The sequence below is a fragment of the Balaenoptera borealis genome, assembly GCF_965194805.1.
Source record: "Balaenoptera borealis genome assembly, chromosome: 8".
NCBI classification, from domain to species: Eukaryota; Metazoa; Chordata; class Mammalia; order Artiodactyla; family Balaenopteridae; genus Balaenoptera; species Balaenoptera borealis.
The window spans coordinates 38,443,376-38,464,693 of NC_138865.1; the positions used below are offsets into that span (position 1 = coordinate 38,443,376).

General features: G+C 44.0%; 1 protein-coding gene across 2 annotated transcripts in view; it reads left to right on the forward strand.

Annotated features, from left to right (window-relative positions):
- GOLM1 (golgi membrane protein 1) overlaps positions 1-21,318 on the forward strand; it is a 64,466-nt gene that overhangs the window by 24,148 nt on the left and 19,000 nt on the right. For both annotated transcript variants that reach the window (XM_082401236.1, XM_082401237.1), the window contains exons 4-6: positions 8,599-8,653; positions 11,541-11,643; positions 18,255-18,384. In XM_082401236.1, the coding sequence (XP_082257362.1) occupies positions 8,599-8,653; positions 11,541-11,643; positions 18,255-18,384 (288 nt within the window). The remainder of the gene's footprint in view (positions 1-8,598; positions 8,654-11,540; positions 11,644-18,254; positions 18,385-21,318) is intronic.

The window sequence follows — 21,318 nt, forward strand, 5'->3', positions numbered from 1 at the left end:
AAGGGTTCTAAAATAGCTTTTCTGTTTTTATTGCTGTTAATTCTCCATGTCCATTTCTATCCATCTGTTCAGTATTTATTCTGCCAGGTGCTGGCCTTGAACCCTGTGGTGGACCAAGCCGGGCCCTTTGTCTGTGCACTTCCCGTCGAATGCAGCAGAAAGACGAGTTTATAGGTCTATCGGGGTCGATTTTTAAGCAGAAAGGAGTTAGTACAGGGAAGCAGGTGACTATAGAAAGGTGGGAGGGTCTGGAGGAGCAGCCCCGGGCCAGGGACGGCTCCTGGGGCACCAGGCAGGACTGGCCCCGAAGGCGCGCTCCCTGTGCCCGACCTAGAGCTGGACGGGAGGCGGTTGCTGCACCTCTAGCTCAGAGCCAGGGTCCCCATGCCTTGCTGCATTCCACACCTCCAGCCCCCTCACCCTGTTCAGCGTTCCAGTCGCAAGTCAATACCTCTGATCTGAATCTAAATCCTGCTGGGAACGAATCTGAAGAACATGCATTAGCCTTTGCCATTCAGGAGGGCACAGTAAGTAAGAGCTGCGTGCCTCAGACACCTAGTGCATCTTCCACCAGGCAGGTGGAGCGGGGTGTCTGCACGTTGTGTGAGTCACTGTGTGAGGAGAGCCGTCTCACGTGTCACCTGGAAGCGACAGGTGAATGTTTCCCTCCCGGGGTGCGGGGACAGCACCTGGTGACTGGGTGTAGAGAGAGTGGGGTTGGACGCAGAGTAGAGGGGGGTGCAGGGGTCCTAAGAAGAGGGTCTTTTGTAAGTCACTAGGGGGTTTGGACTTGAGTTCGAGGACGGGGGACCCATCACAGGGTTCAAGCTGTAGATGAAGGCTGTCAGATCAGATCTGGGGGCTTAAAAGGCAGGCCCGGGCCCCTGGGGAGCGTGCTTAGGGTAGGGAGCGGGGCAGAGAGGAGGCAGACCACTCAGGCAGCTCTTGAAATATCTGAATCAAACATGTTGCTGAGCTGAATTGAGGTAGGAGTGGAATGAATTCTGTAAAGTGAGCATATTTGAGAGACGGCCAGGAGGAAGAGTGGAAAGGCCTGGGTGGCAGGTGGGATGGGTTGAGGTGAGGGACAGGTCTGTATAGAGGCAGAACGGGGAAGCAGGTGAAAGCAATCCACCAAAAATCTGTTTCCTGAGAAAAAGTGTTTCAGAAGACTCTCAGTCTTTTCAGGTTGTAAATACTATAGTTTGCTGCTTGAATGTAGCCTTCAAAGACAGCTTTGTGATTAAACTCAAGTAACTTACCCCCCAACATTAAAAAGAAAAAAGAGTGTTTGTTAGGAGAAACAGCAAAACACATTTTCTGCGCCGTCCCTGCTTTGCAGGGAACGCACCTGGGGTCTGTTGTGGTTGATGCTGGACGTCAGGAGAAGCTAAGGGAGAAGCTTACTTGATTCAAGACCCAATTAGATGTCACAGTACGTCCTGGGTTAACTCCATGGGGAGGGCGGTATCTTGCCTTCCCGTCTGTGAATTGCCCCTGACCGTCTGGGTTGAGCAGGCGGGAGTGTGTTTTCTGTGCTCTGCTCTCCTGTGTCCACAGGAAGGGAAACAAGCCCTGCAAAGGTGCTCGCTCTCCGCTCGGCTTCTTCCTGCAGGAAAGAGCCTTTCCGTCAGCATCTCCTTGCTCCTCGGGAGTGAGGGGCGCCCCCGGGTGGCTTTTGTCTGGTTCTCCCCTCCTCACAGTTCCCCGACCCTCTCTTCTTCTAACCCAGCACTGCAGGACAGGCATTTGATGTGAAATACAAAAAGGGAATTTGACCTAGCCGTCTTTTCATGTATTTCCCTTTGGTGTTGATGAGTGAGATCTGCGGTTTCGTGTTTAAAACAGTGTGGGATGTGTTAGGAGCGCTGGCTGCGGCCCTGGATCCGTACACTTAGTTCAGTTTTCTCCTTAGTCCCCAAGTGTCTGTGTACACCCTGTTTGCGGAAAGTCAGAACTTCCCAAATTGTGGCCTCTCCCACAGGGGAGGGCGAGTTGTTGGGATTCCCATTTGGGAACAGGAAAACTGGCGCCCACGGAAGGGGCTCAGCCCAGCTCCTCCTGCGGCCGGTGCGGTGGGTGGGTCGGGAGGAGGCTGGACCCCACGCTGCCGGCGGCAGGGGCGCTTCCAGGCCGGTTGAAGGACGGCCAGGGAGCGTTTGGATTGCTGAGGCTGTACGTGCTGCCATCAGTGCTTTTCTTCCTCCGAAAGCAGGGATGAAGATTTTCCAGCTCCAGCCCCTGTGTGGGCAGCTTTCCAGCTGTGCCTGTCCTGGTGAGGGCTGGGGCGTGGTGCCAAGGAGGGGCACCCCAAGTGCGCTGCTCCAGGGGAAGGGCCCCAAGTTCCCTGGCAGCTGATGACAGATCATCAGGGTCTGCGCGCTGAGAACGAGGCCATTCTGCCTGAGAGCCAGCTGCTAGAGAGGCAGCAAAGAACCATCTGGGGTTCCCACTGCCTGCCCTGTTTGGGTCCTCCTGGCAGTTCTCTGTGACCCAGGTCACAGTGGGCTAGAGGCTGGGCTGCCTGTGACCAGGGAGACGGTTACCGCAGGTTCTCAGTCAGGGCAGTCTTGGTTTGCTCCCTCCCCTCCCCTCCCCTCCCCTCCCCTCCCCTCCCCTCCCCTCCCCTCCCCTCCCCTCCTCCCCTCCCCTCCCCTCCCCTCCCCCTCCCCTCCTCCCCTCCCCTCCCCTCCTCCCTTTCCCTCCCCTCCTCCCCTTCCCTCCCCTCCTCCTCCCCTCCCCTTCCCTCCCCTCCTCCTCCCCTTCCCTCCCCTCCTCCTCCCCTTCCCTCCCCTCCTCCTCCCCTCCCCATCCCTCCTCCCCTCCCCTCTCCTCCCCTCCTCCTCCCTTCATCTTCCATTCCCTACCCTCCCTTCCTCCCCTCTCCCTCCGTCTGTCCTCCCTCCTTTAACCATTGTGCCCCTTCCTGGGGAGCTGGGCATGGGTGTGAACCAGTCTTGGTCCAAGGCTACCTCCCTGTCGGCCTCGTTCTCGTCCCCACGGTGGGCAGCTTGAGCAGACCCGGAATCAGAATCCACAGAACCTTCCGTCTCCTTTCAAGTCTTTTTATTTTCTTCAAGAAAATCACGACCCTCCCCCATCTTTTTTCTGATGCTCTCAATCTCTCTATTTATTTCTCTCTTTCTTGCTCCTCCCTTTTATCCCTTAATGAGCCTCAAAAGCCCTTATAGCTGATAAATTGTTGACGGAGCTGTATATACTGTGATAAGACAACTGCTCAGTTTGGGGAGTGAAATTGGAGTCGTCCCTGGGTAGCCTCGGGAGATCGGTTCCCGGACACCCCGTGGTTGCCAGCCTCCGTGATGCTCAGGCCCGGCGTATGACTGGTGGAGTGCAGCCCGCCCTTGTGTCCGTGGCTTCAACCGACGGCGGGTGTGAAATCCGTGGATACAGAGGGCCAACTGTGTAAGTGAGAAGTAACACATGGGAAGGATCCGCGCCTCTAAAAGGTCTTGAGCCTCCCAAAATTCCCTTCAGAAAACAAAAGTTTGGGGATTCCCTGGCGGTCCAGTGGTTAGGACTCAGTGCTTTCACTGCCATGGCCTGGGTTTGATCCCTGGTCGAGGGACTAGGTAAGATCTTGCAAGCTGTGTGGCACGGCCAAAAAAAAAAAAAGTTAACCTCACTATCATCTAACTCACCTTTTTTTCCCACTAAAATCAGCCTTGTAGTTAAGATTTAAAAAAGGATTTGTTTTTAACTTTGCTTTTTCTGTTTTAATTATTGGCAGTGTCACAAGATTAGTGTGTCTGTGTGTGTAGACTAACTGTAGAAAAGTTTAAACATGAAAAAATAGACAGAATGATCTAATGGATTCCCAGTGTCCAACATCAAGCTTCAGTGATTATAATTCATGCCGTTTTGATCATTCATATTTCAGTACGTATCTCTAAAAGGTGGGATCATCCTTTGTCGTAACTGCACTACCCCCAAACTCCACATAATTTCTTAATATCAAATATTCCGCCAGTGTTCACATTTCTGCATGTGATATTTTAAATCACAGCAATGACTTATGTCAGCTGTAGGGTTTTGTGGACTGGACGTGTTGCCTCACCGTTTGTGCTGTGGTTTCTCTGAGAAACCACGTATGTTCAGTGGGCCAGTGTTTGGCCCACAGGCACCGTGGGTGTGAAGCGTTTGGATGACAACTTGTCTGTTGTTGCTGTGAATCGGTGCCAGTGTGAGTGTGTAATCCTATTTGGGTGTCGTAAATAAATAATAACTAACTGGCACTCTCCTGCCCTCTCCTCTTATTGCTCAGGGGCTATGCTCTCTCTCTAGCAGGTGGCTGCTGAGCTCTGAAATGTCCCAGTTGAGATGTGCTGTAAGTGTAAAATGTGCTAGACTTCAAAGGCTTGGTGTGGGGGGAAAAAAAAAAAAAAAGTAAAGTATCTCATTAATACTGTTATGTTGATTACATCTTGAAATGATAATTTGGAGGTATTTAGATTAAATAAAATATTAATATTTAATTTCATCTATTTATTTTAATTGGGATGAATTCACACAACATAAAAGTCACCACTTTAATCATTTTAAAGCATACAAGTCAGTGGTTTTTAGTATATTCACAGTGTTGTGCAACCATCACCACTATCTAATTCCAGGACATTTTCATCCCTCTAAGAAGAAACGTGTACCCGTGGAGCAGTCGCTCCTCGCTTTGCTCTCCCCCCAGCCCCCAGTGACCGCTAATTTATTTTTTCTGTATAGGTGTGCCTGTTACGGGTGTATACCGTGTTTTAGTGTGTCAATACTTCATTTCTTTTTATGCCTGAATAATATTCCATTATATGGATAGACCACTTTTTGTTTATCCAGTCATCACCTGATGGACATTTGGGTTGTTGCCACTTTTTTGGCTGTTCTGAATAATTCTGCTGTGAACATTTGTGGACAGTTTTTGAGTAGACATGGGTTCCCTTGGGGATATACCTAGCAGCAGAATTACTGGGTCATATGATAACCGCTCAGCTTTTTGAGGAGCTGGCAAATTGTTTTCCACAGCGACCGCACCATTTTACATTCTCACCAGCTGGGTCTGAGCGTTCCAGTTTCTCCACATCCTTGCAGTACTTGTTATTTTCCTTTTGTTTGTTTGTTTGTTTTTCTTGTAGCCATCCTAGTGTTGTGAAGTGGCACCTTCTCATTTTGATTTGCATTTCTCTAATGACGCTGAGTATCTTTCATGTACTTTTGGCCATTTGTGTATCTTTGGGGAAATGTCTATTCAACCCTTTGCCTAACCTGTTTCTTTTTTACTTAATTTAATGTAACTGCTAGAGAATTTAAAATTCCCATATCTGACTGACATTATGTTTCTGTTGGGTAGCATTGCTTTGGGAGATTTTGAAATTGGTGAGGGGTAAAAAGAAAACTCTCATGAATACTTCATATTCTTCCCTTCATTCTTAATGTCATTCACTGGTCACGAAGGTTAAATTCTTCTTTTTGAGGTTCATCTCCCAGAGCATTAACAGGAATGTCATTACAAAGAAGTTATCCAGGCACCTGATTGCCGGTGGGTTGACAAGGGCTAGATTGTTTGAGGGTCATCTTTAGCAAGGCTTAAGATGGACCCACATCTTCAAAGCAGGTTGGTTATTTTAATGAGCCAAACAAACACAGCAATAAAGGTCACCTTCTCTTTTTTATAACGTGATGAGCCTCACACTTCCAGTGAGCTTTTCAAAAGTTAGCATTTTAACAACTTCAGTCATTTTGTGTCTTACTGAGCTTTTCAGAACATGATAATCTATTGTAGATTTATTGCTTTGGAAATTTACTATGACATGTTGAGGTTATTTTCTTAGGAATCTAATGGAGAAATAGTTTGATAAAATGTACTTGTTTCCTGCCTGGAATAGAATGGTTATAATACATTTGTTTGTGGGTGATTCATTCCGAGGTCTTCTGAGCTTAGTGTCCAGTTAAACTCTGGTGGCACTTCCTTGTCTGCTGCTGAGACTTCCCAGGGGACGGGTCACACACACCAGGAAGTACAGCTCCCCCCAAAGTCACTCTGCACCAAAATGCGAAAGTCAACTGGGTTGTTTAGAGTACAATACGTAATTCATTTTAAAATAATTTTGTTTAATGAAGGTGTTTTTTTCCTTTATATTGAACCCCCCAAAAAAACTAGAAGCGTTTTCCTAGTTTTCCTGAAAATGATTCAAGATTTTCAGTAAATATAAAACTGCATATATAAAGATCTTGCTGGCATTTTATGGTTCTTTTCTCATTTACTTACGTGGAGACTGTATTTTTCCATGCATCCGTAAGTAGGTGGGGGAAGATAACTAAAATGTATTTTGTTTGGAAGAATAAAGTCACATGGGAGACAGAAATATCTTCAGATGTTTCAAATTGCTGCAATTCCTAAGCCCTCAGGCAGTTGCATACTCTAATAAGGATTTTTTTGGGTGGGGCTGAGGGGAATGAGCGGACAAGGGGCAAGTAAGATTGCCATAATTGTTGTAGAAATGATTTGCCCAGGAGAGATCGGCTTTCGAGATTATCAGCATGTAATCATCTAAGTGCTCCTTTTCTTTTTCTGTTCTGTTTCAGCACTGTTGTTCAGAGGGAAGGTGGTTTTGATACCCATGCAAGGTGGAAATTGAAGTGTACAATTCAGTTGTGTTAAATATATTCATATTGTTGTGCTGCACATGTCTGGAACTTTTTCGTCTTGCAACACTGAGACTCTACGCCCATAAAACCCTAGTCCGTCCCCTCCACCTACCCCTCCCCCCCTCCTCCCCTCCCCCACCCTTGGCAGCCACCTTTCTACTTCATGGTTTCATGATTCCATCTGCTTTAGACACTGCCTGTGAGTAGAATCATACAGTACTTGCCCATCTGTGACTGGCTTAGCATGATGTCCTTGAGGTTCACCAGTGTTGTAGCATGTGACATTCTTTCTTTTTAAAGGCCGTGTTCTATTCCATTGTATGTGTATGCCACATTTTCTTTATCCATTCATCCGTTGAGGGACACCTGGGTTGCTTCGATTCTTGACGAGTGCGAATAGTGCTGCTGTGAACATGGGTGCAGATATCTCTTCAAGATCCTGCTTTGTGTTCTTTTGAATATATACCCCAAAGTGGGACCGCTGTGTCTTAGGGCGATCTTTTGCCTTTTTAATTGAATGTGTGCAAACCATTTCTGAGAGTGGCAGGACCTGCGAGCTGTGTGAATCTGATTCCCTGCTGGCCCACGCAGAATATCCATAAACACTCTTCTTGATGATCTCTCCCTGAGAGATTAACTGTACAGATAGTATCACTGTGACTTCTTTCCTGTTGTGCCAGGAAGTGTTCCCCATGCTCAGACTTCCTGAAATAAACACCAGAATCATTTGGCCAGATTTCACTGCTAGGCACGCACCCCTAGAAACACCTTCCTCCAGAAAGCTCCATCCAGGACAAAGAGTGAGGGCCGGACGGAGAGGTCCGAGAGGAAACAGAGGCACAGAAGGGTGAGGCGGTGTGGCTGTCATTGTCCTCCTTTACCCAGAATGAGACAGCAGCCTGTCCCCAAGTTACGGCCAGCAGGTTGACAAAACCTTGTTGATTATGACACGGTAAGAAACTTCCATGTTATGGCCCAGTACGCACCTCTGTGTGTGTGTCCAGAGAACATCACTTAACCTGTGTGACGCGTGCTGGTATTTGATGTTCTGGTCCCCTCTTCTTCAGGTGCTTGTTTGCTGTTGCACCGGGTATGGTCACAGGATCGTTGTCCTGCTGGGGTTTACATCCCGCTTTGGCAAGTACGCAGTAAGGAAGAGTTGCGTGTCTGGGGCAGGCCTGCCGGGCTTGGGCTTGGGCTCTGCCTGTTTGCTCTTGAGAAGGCCACGTGACCTTGAGTCTCTAAAGCTAGCTGTGCCTCAGTTTCCTGTCCCCTACAGTGGGAGCATGTTGTGTCCCCTCACACAGCTGGTGTGAAGAGTCATGGGGCCATGGATGCGGGGTGCCCAGAGCGGCACCTGGCCCCAGGTGGTGACTCCGTGCCCACCGGCTGCTGGTTAACACCTAACCCCACACTCTTCTTACTTTTTACTGTTTTTCACTGTTATCCCGAGGCCTGTGTTGCTTCTTCCTCCTCTGTTGTCAGCATTCCCAGCTTTGTGTAACTAACTGGGGGTGACCTCTCCATCCTTTGAGCCCGCAGGGTCTGGAGAGAAGGAAGGACGTCAGAAGTTAAAATGGATCAGGAAGCTTCGCAGGCGGAGCGGTCGCTGAGCCCCCGTTTCTTTTCCCCATTAGCCAGGATGGAATTCAGTTTGACTTCTGACTGAGACAGGACTGTACCTGGGCTCCCCCAGAGAAAGGCCGGAGTTGCTGCTTCAGCCGGCACGGAGCTGAAACAGGACCCGCGGAGCCGCCCGCCCCTTGCTCGGGTTGCAGGCTGGTGCTGGGACATGGTGCTGCCCCTCCTCAGGCCGTAGAGGGCTCACAGCCCGGGGTGGGAGAGGGGCTGCTCCCCACCTTTTCTCCCTCAGGCGCATATTGTCAGGGCGCTTCTGAGTTGTCAGGCTGCCAGTGTCTCATTATGTGATTATCTTCCTTGCAGGCAGTTTTAGTGAATAACATCACCACAAGCGAGAGGCTCATCAGAACCTTGCAAGGTGAGTTCCACTCCCCCCAGACATCAGGCCTGTTAGGAAAAACCCACCTTTCCTCTGTCCTTTTCTAGGGTCTCTTAGTGAACTCTAATGATGGGTGGTATTACAAGTAATTGAGTAATCTTTACTCTTTTTGCCTAACTATGTTTCCTTAAAGAGCTTTTCCTTGTATAAGTTTACTGAATACATTGCAAGCTGTTATGTAGAGAATTCAGATTCTCATTTTGTGATACATTAAGACATATGTGTGTGTAATCTGTTTTATATATATATATATATATATATATATATATATATGGTATATGTATGCTCTCTTTTCATTAGGTCACCCTGAAATCAGATTTCCTTCATGAAATTTATATAAAAATTATCCAGCCTAGTTTAATTCCATTTCCTAGCTACTCTTATTCAGTTTGGCAGCCAAGGTTTTTCTCTGGGCCCTTCTGAAGCCGCCGGGGGAGGCAGGGATGGGGTGAAGCCCCTCTGTGAGGTGTGACCGGAGGGGTCACAGGGTCCAGTGCAGCCTTAGAACCTGGTGAAAGGAGCACTGGGGCCTCTGATCCCTGACCTGACCCTAGTCTCACCTTTGCCCCTAGTTAAACTCCATCAGCGCCCTCAGCTTCAGTTTCCACCTCTAAGGTGGGAAGGTCAGTCTAGAACTGGGCTGTCCAGAATTGTAGCTACAAGCCCCCTGTGGCCAGTGAACATTTGAAATGTGGCTCATGGGACAGAAGAACTGAATTTTTAATTTTTGTTTAATTTTCGGCAATTTAAATTTAAAACTGATACTTGACTCAGTTATTGGGAAACTTAAGTATCTTTGGGACAACTTGGGTATACCAATATCCTTTTTAACTGTAAATTTTATGAAATCTAAATTCAGATCAAGAATTCCAGATTCCTATTTAACATCTGAATTGAGATGTGCTATAACTGTAAAATACACACCAGGTTTCAAAGACTTAGTATGAAAAAAAGAATATAAAATGTCTCATTCATAATTGTTTACATTAATTCTATGTTGCCATGGTAATATTTTGGATCTGTTGGGTTAAATGAAATATATTATTAAAATTAATTTCACCTGGTTTTATTTAGTTTTTAAAAATGTGGTTGCTAGTAAATTTTAAGTGACCTGTGTGGCTTATAATATTATAGTTCTATTTGGCAGTGCTGGTCTAGAATTGTAGTTCCAGATCAGCTTCTAAGAATAATAATAGGGGAAACTCAGAGTTTCACTAAGTTTAAATGGGTTGCTTGACTGCCGGGGGCTTCTCAGAGCTGATGATCTGCTGGTCAGTCCTCAAGTAGGGCACAACAGCCTGCAGCCTTTGCTCTACTTAGTATTTTTAAACAGCTTTAATCAGGTGTAATTGACATACAGTAAACTACACATATTTAAATTGCACCGTGTGACATAAGTTTTGACGTAAACGTACAGTTGAAGAAACCACCACAAAATCAACACAGTGAACACATCCATCACCCCAAGAAGTTTCTTTGTGCCCCTCGGTAATCCTCCCCAGGCCCCTCTGATCTGCTTTCTGTCCCTCTAGATGAGTTAGTAATTTTTATAATTTTGTATACATGGAATCAGACGGCATATACCCTTTTTCGTCTGGCTTCTTTCACACGGCATAATTATTTTGAAATTCATCCGTTCTGTTGTGGCTGCCATAGTTCATTCCTTTTTATTGCTGAGTAGTATTCCATCGCCCCATGCTCGGTTTGATTATAGAATTTTTTTTTTTAAGTTAGGTCGGTTGAAGTATAATTTACACACGATAAAGTTTACCCATTTGCAGTGTACCTTTCTGTGTGTTTTGACACATGCACCGTCCCCTGGATACCAGAGTCAAGACACAGCTCGTGTCCGTCACTCCAGGAAGCCCCACCCACACCTGCGCTCTCCTCAGCCTCGGGCACCCAGCGACCAGTTGTCCACCCCTGTAGTTTTGTCTTTTCGAGCATGGCATGTAAAGAAGTGCTTTTGAGATGGATCCCTGTTGCTGTGTGTATCAGCAGTTCATCGAATCCTTCACTTTTATATAATTTGATCCCCCCCGCTCCTGCCCCCCAGAGAGCCTTGTAGGTCTAGGGGTTGTGAGGACAGACCTTGGGGAAACTCAGGTGTCTGTCCAGGGCTGTGTTTCAGGCCCTCGTTGCTGCCCTCGACCCGTCCTGGTGTCCCCTTTGTGGCAGCTTTTCCTTCTACCCCCCAGCTTGGCTCTTGGTCAGTGAGCTGCTGCTTTTTTTCTACAGAGCTTTTCCGAGCCAAGTCATCAGGGCAGCAGTGATGCGGCTGATGGATTTCCTCAAAGAAAGCCGTTGTTTCCCAGATAGGAGGGTCAGGTGACTAAGTGCACATGGGGCCTCAGAGAATAACTGGCCTGTGACCAAATGACAGGATGCTGGCAGGTAGCCTGGTAGCTGAGAACAGGGGGTTCAGCAGGAGTGGCTGCTTATCTGACTGGATGTCGAAATTAGTGTTTCACAGATTGAGGGATACGTCTTCTGGGGGCAGGAGACACAGTGGCGTGTGTGCCCTTGTGGGACATTTCAGGGTTTATGATGTCTAGGAGAGAAATAGGTGGCTAGAACCTCCTGGTGCACTGTAAGGGTTGCAGGTCAAAAAGGAGATTTAGGAGAGATGTGTGAAAAGGAATCAAGGTGCTGGTTCCCATAGGATTGCACATCTTCTGGGCCGCTTCCAGGGCTGGGGTGGGGAGGTTCCTGGGGAGGGGCCGTGCTCTCATCCCTTCCTCTTTCCCCTCCTTATTCTGTTGGTGCCACGGCCCATTGTGTTCCGTGGTGGGTTTTGGTGTGTCTGCTGTTGTCAGGATGGCCATGCCGGTGCCCTGTGTGATTTCGTGTCCTCTTCTCGGTTTAGACCAGTTGAAGGCCCTGCAGAAGAATTATGGCAGGCTGCAGCAGGATGTCCTTCAGTTTCAGAAGAACCAGACCAACCTGGAGAGGAAGTTCTCCTACGACCTGTAAGTGTGTCCACATCAAGTGTGCGCCCCTCGGGGGGCTGACGTGTTTTAAGCGGAGGGCCTTGGACGAGGTGCAGCATAATCTCCACTGGCCTTTTCTGGTATAGAGCATATAGGTCTCTGAGGAAAAGGTTCAGTCCTTTCTAGGAGTCATGTCCTTTAGACATAATGCATTTTATTTTTTAAGTGTCAGCAGTGCTTCGGAAAGCCTTGGAGAAGTGTTAGCCAGTGGACTCCTCATACAAGAGGGCACAGGTCTCCTTAGCAAGAAATGACTTAACTCAATATACCTTAAATTATGTAACTGAGAACTCTGTGAAGCGCAGGTGTGCTGGTTAAATCAATAATCTAAAGCCTTTAAAAATGTGTTCCAAAAGTGCTCAGAAGTGACCTAAGTCAAACTCATAGACTAAAAGGAGTTTGGTATAATATTAATATAATTTATCACTGGGTGTTGGCATTGTGGGCATTTTGTTTTCTTGAGACTTTCAAGTGTCTTTCCAAATTTTTGCAGTGAGAATGGAGTACTTTTATTTTTTTTAGCTTTATTGAGGTATGATTGACAAATAGTCATTGCATTTATTTAAGGCATAAAAACATGATGTTTTGATATACCTATACATTGTGAAATGATACCCCCAATCAAGCTAATTAACCATCCATAGTCTCCCATCTTTACCTTTTTTTGTGTCTATGGTGCGAACACTTGAGATCCACTCTCTTAGCAAATTGCAAGTATAAAACACATTATTATTAACTGTAGTCACCATGTTGTACATTAGATCTCTAGCATACGGTTAGGACAATCTGTTTTAAGCTGATGACTTTAGTCACATACAAAAACTCTACATATCAGAGTCCTTCTGTGGTCAAAACAAAACAATAAACTTTTTAAAAGTTTGGCTAAACCCATTAGTAAGATAGTAAAAACCAGTTTAGAGGGTAGCGAATAAAGTTGTAGTCTATGTATTTTTCTCCCCTTTTTTCTTCATAGAAACAGTATAACTCAAGCACAGGAACTTTGGGATTGAGACAACCAGCTGCCCTAACTCCACCCTCTTTTTTTCTTTGACTTACTTCTATTTAGTCCATGCCCAAGTTCATACAGAGTTTTTACGTAATTGCAGTTGCCATTAAATTTTTTAATCATTTTTTTACTTTCTTGCATTATGTGTATATAAAAATCCATTTTGTTTCAGAATATTAAATACTCCATAATGTGGAGGTACCAAATTCAATTCACCATTTCCCAGTTGGATATTTAGGTTAATTCTAAGTTTTGGTTATTATACATTGGCCTGACATCAATACATATAACTTTTAAAAGTTATTATTTTGGATTATTTCCTTCTAAAAAAGACTGGATTGTAGGTTTAGTGTGTCAGTTGGTATAAATCGCCAAATTGCCTTCTGAAAGGATTTTAGCCATCTGGTCAACAGCAGTGTTGGTGACCTCACACCCACTCATAAGGATTCTGATGTCCTTCCACTCACCATAATATCTTTCTGATCACTTTAAAACTAAATACTACTAAAACCAGGAAGCCTCAAATACATAAATATGCAAAGGACATGTGCAAACAATGCAAAGGAAATGTCATTAGAAAACATGCATATGGAACCTTCTTCCGCTAGACCAGTGGCTCTCAGTGGGTGGCAGTTTTGCTACCAGGAGACCTTGGGCAATGTCCCAAGACATTTTTGGTGGTCACAACTCAGAGGAGGTGTTACTGGCACATCGTGGGTAGAGGACAGAGATGCTGCTACACCCTGCAAAGCACAGGGCTGCTCCCACAACAGAGCATTTATCTGGCCCAGGGCACCAACAGTGCCGAGCTGAGAAACCCTGAGTTAGGCTGGTAGTCACTGGAAAGCATTCAGACCAAAGTGAAGTGCTCCAGTCTTCTTATTCATCCTTGAAAGATACCTTAACACACGTATTTCCCTTCCATTGATTGAAATACAAGAAGCCGTTAATGGCCTCACTTGATAAATGCTGACCCAGAAGATTTTGACCTAGCTGGAAATCGGCCAGGGCCCAGTGACAAGGAGGGCAGCTCTGCTCCCATGGAGGAGTGTTCAGACGGGCAGTGAGCAGAATACTGAAGCCTGGTGGCCATGCGTGCAGGATGCACTCTTTTTCTCTTAGGAAGTTGATAGGTAAATTGAAAAAGCTGACTGACTGCATCTAGTTTACTAGCTGTGCCCAAAACCTTGTACCAGATATAGGATGCTTCCCATCCTATATCTAATGTTTGTAAAATGTTGAAAGCTGGAATGAGTTAGGTTTTCTTAACTTTCTCTGGATTATAGACCCCTTTTTGAGAATTCGATGAAAGGTGTAGACTCCTTGTTAGCAATTTTATAAATGGGTATATACACAAAGTTGCATGTTCAATTTGAGGGACCGCTGAAGCACACCTGCATGCCCTCTTCATTATGTTTCCTTAGGCTCCTCTTGGCTGCGACAGTTTCTCAAGCTTTACTTATTTTTTATGGTTTGGATTATTTTTTATTAGTTTTGAGGAGTACTGGTCAGGTATTTTGTAGAATGTCCTTCAGGGATTTATCAGATGTTTTTCTCGTGGTGAAACTGGGGCAACACATTTTTGAGAGGAAGGTCACAGAGGTGAAGTGCCATTCTCATGGCTTCACATCAAGGGTACGTGCTATCAGGATGACTTATCACTGTTGATCACCTGATTGAGGTAATGTTTATCAGGTTTTTTCACTATAAAGTTACTCTGTTTTTTTCTCCCTTTATGCTCTAATCTTTGGAAGAAATTCACTATGCTTAGGCTACGCTTAAAGATTGGGAAGCTATGCTCCACTTCCCTAAGGATGGAGTGTCTACACAGATTATTTGGAATTTTCCTGTACAGGAGATTTGACTCTTCTTCTTATCTGTCTGTCTAATTATTTATATCAGTACGGATTCATGAATATTTTGGGTTATAATCTAATACTATCTTATTTATTTTTTCTTTTGCTTACATTTTTCCAGCTTTTGCCATTGGGATCTCTTTCAGTTGATTCCTTTATCCAATTGACATATCCCTAATATTGTGGGTTTGGCCCCCCGCCACTTTTAAAATTACTTTTTTATACTCTGGCACCAAAAGATGCTCCAGACTCATTTTCATATACTTCCTGTCCCAATCAACCAATCAACCATTTCTCCAAGGAGCCCTTGTTCTTTTTATTGGAGAATGGTATTAGAAACCAAGATCTGGGGTACTAGGTGTGTTTGTTGCTACTAGGGTGTCATTGCTGCTAGGCTCTCTGAGATGACAGAGCAAAGAGATATATGTGTGTGTATACTAACTTGTGTTATATATAGATACTGATAAATATTTCTATATGTATTCATCTATATCTAAATTAAACTAAACATGAATTTGTACTGCTGTCCCCAACTCTAATCCATTTACATTAACATAATAGTATGTAATTGGTTATGTTCTCAACCTGGGACGCTATTCAATTATTTTATCAATGTTTTGTGACTCAAAACATTTTTTTAAATTTATTTTCTTTTACTTTTTTGGCTGCATTGGTTCTTAGTTGCAGCATGTGGGATCTTCGTTGAGGCATGTGGGATCTTTCATTGCAGCGTGGGCTCTTTGTTGTGGTGCACAGGCTTCTCTCTAGTTGTGGCATGTGGATTTTCTCTCTCTAGTTGTGGCGCGCGGGCTCCAGGGCACATGGGCTCTGTAGTTTGCAGCACGTGGGCTCTCTTGTTGAGGTGCGTGGGCTTAGTTGCCCTATGGCATGTGGGATCTTAGTTCCCTGACCAGGGATCGAACCTGTGTCCCCTGCATTGGAAGATGGATTCTTTACCACTGGACCACCAGGGAAGTCACTGTGACTCAAAAAATTTTGAAACTGCCTGTGGCAAGACCGGTCAGTGCTTATCCAAATCCATTCATCTTTTTGCCCAGCAAAAATACTGGGCAAATTCCTTGCAGTTAGGTATGGCCAAGTGACTAAGTTCTGGCCAGTGGGGAAAGGAAATCTTGGGGTGGGACTTACAGGAAGGCTTCTGAGAATAAGGACAGTCCACTGCACATCCCTTTCCTTTACCTTTTCTCCTCCCTCCTTCCTGCTGCCTGGGCTTCACACAAGATGGCTGGACCACTCACAGCTATCCTGGATCATGAGGTAATCATGGGGATAGAAACCAGTGTTAGGATATTGAAACAGCAAGAGAAGCCTGAATTTTTGATGACTCAGAGCTGCCATACTAACCCTGGATTTCTTTTATGTGAGGAAAAAATAAACTGCTATTTTTTGGCCTTTTTGTTTCACCTAGCCAAACCTGATGCTAACTTATATACTTTTGAAAATGCCTTTAAATATTGTTGTTTCTTAAACTGGATCATTTTCATCAATGCTCATCTATTACCCCCAAAAAAGACTTCTTAGGAAAGGCCATTTAGAATTGAGTCCTAAACAATAAGGAGTAGAGAAGGGAGATGAGGAGATGTTAGGAAAAGAGAACCTGGGGAGCCCAGAGTGATCTGGGCAAGGCAGATAGTATCATATGGTCATGGAGGGGAGTGAGTAAGAGTAGTATCTTGAGGATGGGCGTGAAAGTGACTAGTTATGTGGATCTTGCTAGGAAAATCTTCTCTTTCACAGATTCTGATGACGTGAATGTTAGGTCTTTTGTAATAGTCACACAGGTCCGTGAAGCTGTGTCCTTTCTCTTTCCCCAGTCTATTTTCTCTCTGTGTTTAGGTTGGGTAATGTCTATTGTTCTGTCTTCCAGTTCATTGATTCTTTCCTTCTCTGAGTTTAAAAATTTTGGTTATTGCATTAAATTTCCATTTGGTTCTTCTTTATATCATCCCTTTCTTTGCTAAAACTTGCTGTTTCTTTGCTGAGACTATTTAGTTTTTCATTTCTGTCAAGCATGTTTTAATTACTCATTGAAACATTTTTCTGGTGGCTGCTTTAAAGTCTTTGTCAGATCATTTTAACTTCTCTGTCATGTTGATTTGGTATCTATTGATTGTCTCTTTTTGTTCAATTTAAGATCTTCCTGGTTCTTCATATGATGAACGATCTTTGATTGAAACCTCTGGGCAGTGGTGGTGAAAGCCCTGGCTCTTCATTGACGTCCTCTGACGCCACCACCTGGGGAGAGGGAGGGGGGACCTCATTAGTGTCAGATGGGGATGGAAATGCAGGCTTCCCATGTAATCTCCAATGACACCACTGTGTTGTTCTAGATCCTAAGGTCCCTAGCCAGTCTGCCTTCGTCTCTCCATCTTTCAGAGTCTTCTTATGTTTGTTTTATTTATTTATTGTTTTAAATGTTTAATTCTCATGGCAGACAATGTTAGTCCCCTACCCCACCCTACTTACTCTTCTTTTTTTTTTTTGGCTGCACCATACGGCATGTGGGATCTTAGATCCCGGACCAGGGATTGATCCTGCACCCCTTGCATTGGAAGTGTGGAGTCTTAACCACTAGACCGCCAGGGAAGTCCCTGTTTGTTTTAAATGTAATGTCCAGAGTTCTAGTTGTGCTTAGTGGAGGAAGAGTGAAAAATACATCTATCCCATCTTCCTGGAGTAGAAGTCCAATTCAGACTGGGCACTACCCAGAGGTAGCACAAACCCCACATGTTACGGGGCTCAGTCCCACAAGACTGCCCCTACTTTGGATGCTAGTCATAAGTTCTCGGTGGCCCCAGGCCACCTGTCCTTTTTGCCTGGGTAGCTACAAATTCAGGCCTTCCCCAAACCCCTCAGGAGCAATAATTCTCTAGAACTCAGGAAAGTTGTAAACTTACAATTGCAGTTTTATTATAAAGGATACAACTCAGGAATAGCTAAATGGTAGAGACTCATAAGGCAAGGTCTGGGGTGGAGGTAGGGCGCAGGCAGGAACTTCTGTTGGCGTTGGGGTGCCACCTTTCTGGTTCACAGATATGTTCACCAAACAGGAAGCTCGCCAAGCCTCAGAGTCCAGGGTGTTTATCTGAGGTTTTATTACATAGGCATGACCGACTGAGTCATTGGCCATGTGTTTGATCTCAGTCTCTAGTCTCTCCCTGCTTCCTGAAAAATGGGGCTGTAAGTTCCAACCCTCTAATCATATGGTTGGTTCCCCTGGCCACCAGCCCCCATCCTAAAGCTATGTTGGCTCCTCCCAGTAAGTTAACTCATTAGCATGAACTCACGTATGGTCTGCAGGGGCCCATTATGTATAACAGAAGACACTCCTGTTACTCAGGAAATTCCAAGTGTTTTAGGAGCTCTGTGCAATAGTTGGGGACAAAGACCACCTTTTTTTTTTTTATTATGCCACAGATTATATTTTAAAAATTTGTTCTTTCTAACCAGTGAAGTTCACTTATTTTACAACAACGTGACATATTTTTTTGTAACTTTCAATTAACTCCTGTTTCCTTGTCATTTAATAACTGAAAACACATTTGTTGCCCTGCCCGTGTCCTCTTCAGATAAAGTGCGGGAAGCAGGAAAGAGACGAGCTGTGTCTCACTGGGAAGTGGATTTCACTGTCACAGCAGGGGCAGACTTGCTGTATAGACGCATCTCTAAATAGCTGTCCTTTCATTTGCTTGCTTTCACCTTCACAGGAACCAGTGCATCAGTCAGATGAAAGAGGTGAAGGAGCAGTGTGAAGAGCGAATAGAAGAAGTCACCAAAAAGGGAAATGAGGCTGTAGCTTCCAGAGACCTGAGTGAACAAAAAGACCAAAGCCAGCAGGTAATCCTGGCTTTTTTCTGCCGAGGATCTCCCGGAGGTCTTCCTACCCTCTCTTCAGGCATCTTCTTCCTTCATGTGCTCTCTGACTCGCTCTAGGTCCCTGACACACAACAGCCTGGTCCCGGGATTCAGGGTCTCTGGCCAAGCATGCTGGCCTCCAGACCTGGTCCCTGTGCTCTGGGCCGTAAGGCGATTGCTTCATTTAAAGCTCACAGCCACCCTGGGAGGGAGTTGTTGTTGTTGTTTTCTTGTTTGGAGGGCTCTGAGGCCCATGGAGGCGGTTAGAAACTGTCCCAAGGTCACAGTACCCAGTCAGTGATGGAGCTGATCAGAGCCCGTGCTATCAAGCTGCCTCTTGTGAAAGCACAGCCCATGAAAATGCTGCTCACAGCCTTCTGGGGATCTTGGTTTGTTTTAAATGCAGCACTTTTATTGAGATATAATTCACCTACCATATAGTTCACCTATATAATATTTATAACTCAGGGGGTTTTAGTATATTCACAAAGTTGTGCAGTCATCATCACAGTCGATTTTAGAACATTTTCATTACCCCAAAAGAAATCCCATACCCATTAGCTCACTCACCTTTTACCCCCAGTCTCTGGAGCCTGAGACAACCTCTGATCTATTTTCTCTGCAGATTTGCCTTATCTGGGTATTTCCTATCAATGGAATCATACTGGTTTTCACATAGCATAATGCTTTCAGGATTCATCCATGTTGTAGCATGTATGAGTACTTCCTTTTTATGGCTGAATAATATTCCATTGTATGACTGTACCACATTTTGTTTATTCATTTGTCAGTTGATGGGCATTTGGGTTATTTCCACTTCTTGGCTACTGTGAATAATGCTGCTGTGAACATTCATGCACACATTTTTGTGTGAACATAAGCTTTCATTTCTCTTAGGTATACTGTATACCTAGGAGTAGCATTGCTGGGTCGTATGGTAACTCAACTCTCCTTAATGTATTGAGAAACTGCCATACTGTTTCTGAAAGTGATCATACTCTTTTACATTCCTACCAGCAGTTTATGAGGGTACCAGTTTCTCTACATCCTTGCCAACTCTTGTTATTATCTGTCTTTTTCACTATAACCATCCTAGTAGGTGTGCAGTGGTATCTCATTGTGGTTTTGATTTGCATTTCCCTAATAACTGATGATTTTGAGCATCTTTTCATATGCTGTATTGGCTGTTGGTATATCCTCTTTGGAGAAATGTCTGTTTGTGTCCTTTGTCCATTTTGAAATTGAGTTATTTTTATTATTTAGTTGTAAGAGTTTTTTATATATTCATATAAAGATATTGGATATATGATTTGCACATATTTTTTCCCATTCTTTGAGTTGTCTTTTCACTTTCTTGATAGTGTTCATTGAAGCACAAAAAAGTTTTAAATTTTCATTATGTCTAGTTTATTTTTTCTTCTGTTGCTTGTTCTATTGGTATCATGTCTAAAACTGCTTTGCCTAATCCAGCATCCTGAGGATTTACACCTGTATTTTCTTCTGAGACTTTTATAGTCGTTAGTATTTAGTTCTTACATTTAGTCCTATGATTTATTTTGAGTTAATTTAATTTTTGTGTATGGTGTGAGCTAATGGTCCAACTTTATTATTTTGCATGTGGATATCCAGTTGTCTCAACACCATTTGTTGAAAAAAAATATTCTTTTCCCCACTGAGTTGCCTTGGCATCCTTGTCAAAAAATCAGTTTACTGTAAATATGAGTGTTTATTTTTAGACTCTCGGTTCTGTTCCATTGATCTCTTTTTCTGTCCTTATGTCCATACTACACAGTCTTGATTACTGTATCTTTGTAGTAAGCTTTGAAATCAGCAGCTTTAACTGCTCCAACTTTGTTCTTCTTTTTCAAGATTGTTTTGGCTATTCTGCACTGGTTGACTTTCTGTATGAATTTTTGGATCCGCTTGTCAATGTCTTCAACAAAGCCAGGTGGGATTCTGACAGAGATTACATTCAGTCTGTACGTCAGTTTGGGAAATGTTGCCATCTTAAAAACATCCAGTCTTCTGTTGTGTGAATGTGGGATGTCTTTCCACTTAAGTCCTTTAAAAGTCTTTTTCAATAATATTTTGTAATATTCAGAAGTCTTGCACTTCTTTTGTTCAATTTATTTCTAAGTATTTTTTGATGCTATTATAAATGGAATTGTTTTCTTAATTTCATTTTCGAACTGCTTATTGCTAGTGTGTAGAAATACAATTCATTTTTTATATTGATCTTGTATCTTTCAACCTTGCTGAACTTGTTTATTAGTTTGAATAGTATTTTTTTTTGATTCCTTAGGATTTTCTGTATTAAGATTATGTCATCTAAAAATAGTTTTACATCTTCCTTTCTGATCTGGATGCCTTTTATTTCTTCTTATTACTTAATATCCCTGGCTAGAACCTCCAGTATAATGTTAAATAGAAGTGGTGAGGATAGACATCTTTGCCTTGTTCTTGATCACAGAGGGAAAGCATTAAGTCTTTCACCATTAAGTCTGATGTTAGCTGTGCAGGCATACCTCGTTTTATTGTGCTTCACAGATATTTGTGTTTTTTTACAAATTGAAGGATTGTGGTAACCCTGTGTTGAGCAAATATTGGCTCCACTTTTTCTGGTTTGCTCACTTCATGTCTCTGTCACATTTTGGTAATTCTCACTGTATTTCAAACTTTTTCATTATTACGTTTGTTACAGTAATCTGTGATCAGGGGTCTTTGATGTTACTGTTGTAATTGTTTTGGCCTTTTTTAAGCAATAAAGTATTTTTTAATTAAGGTAGTACATTTTTTGGACATAATGCTATTGCATACTTAATAGACTACAGTATAGTGTAAACATAACTTTTATATGCACTGGGAAACCAAAAAATTGGCGTGACTCGCTTTATCGCGATATTCACTTTATTGCAG